The following is a 993-nucleotide window of genomic DNA, read 5'->3' as shown; positions in this document are numbered from 1 at the left end:
CACTTCACTTACTGGCATATGTCTGACGTTTTCTATGAAAAAAAACACAATTTTATCCACTGATATTCCATAACAGTTTGATAATTTATGTGGGTAATATTTCACATCTTTCACACTAATAACTCTTTAATTCACAGGCTACTTAACCGTTGTGAGGATGGGAAATGAAAGAAAAATTACATTTATATCTGCATTTATGCCAAAACCTTGAGACTTTCAAACATCTGAACATGAACTGTTAACATGGGAGCTGAAATAAAAACAGACATGCCGCCACGCTCCGCCACGCAGGCAGGGGCAGTGTGCAGGAGGCCTTAATCAGTAGAAGTGAAGTGTGACGTGAATATACCTTTTTCTCCCCCCCCCTGCAGTGGAACTTCCCTCTGCTGATGCAGGCGTGGAAGCTCGGCCCGGCCCTGGCGACCGGTAACACTGTGGTGATGAAAGTGGCGGAGCAGACGCCGCTCACAGCTCTCTACGTAGCCAGCCTGATTAAAGAGGTACTTTGTTTCTCTTTTTCTCCTGTTATTGGGACTTTAACGACTTCCAGCGCTGCACACAGGAACACAAAGACCTTTTTTCTTTTTAACAAATATAATATTTACGCCTTACTGTAAAATCAGTTGGATCAAAGCAACACATTCTGTCCTCACTCAGCCTCTAGTTCTGGTAGGCTCGTGTTGAAGCTTGCACCAGTCTGCCGTGTGTCCACAACAGTAGAAATGTCTGATGGGAAAAGTTATAGAATTATGTAATCTATCTTTGCTTTTCAGGGTTAGCCTCTGTATCATGGGCATAAATAACGTGGTTAAGAATCAGAAAGTTTTATTTCTGAAGAACCTATTGAGGCCTCATTCTCTCTGAGGTTATTACAGAGCTCTTTATCCTCCTTCACTGGTGGAATGGAACTAAGTACATGTACTCCAGTACTGTATTTCAGTCCACATGTTGAGGTACTTGTACTTTACTGTAGTCTTTTCTTTTCATGCCACT

The 993-nt window shown here is 42.1% G+C and overlaps 1 protein-coding gene across 1 annotated transcript in view; it reads left to right on the top strand.

Annotated features, from left to right (window-relative positions):
• Positions 1 to 993, top strand: part of LOC116690601 (aldehyde dehydrogenase, mitochondrial) — a gene marked incomplete at its 5' end in the record, with an annotated part of 26,596 nt that overhangs the window by 16,616 nt on the left and 8,987 nt on the right. The window contains 1 exon segment of the mRNA XM_032517684.1: positions 372 to 500. Within this exon segment, the coding sequence (XP_032373575.1) occupies positions 372 to 500 (129 nt within the window).

This window comes from Etheostoma spectabile, chromosome 6 (genome assembly GCF_008692095.1).
Source record: "Etheostoma spectabile isolate EspeVRDwgs_2016 chromosome 6, UIUC_Espe_1.0, whole genome shotgun sequence".
NCBI classification, from domain to species: domain Eukaryota; kingdom Metazoa; phylum Chordata; class Actinopteri; order Perciformes; family Percidae; genus Etheostoma; species Etheostoma spectabile.
This window is presented reverse-complemented; position numbering and strand designations above follow the sequence as displayed.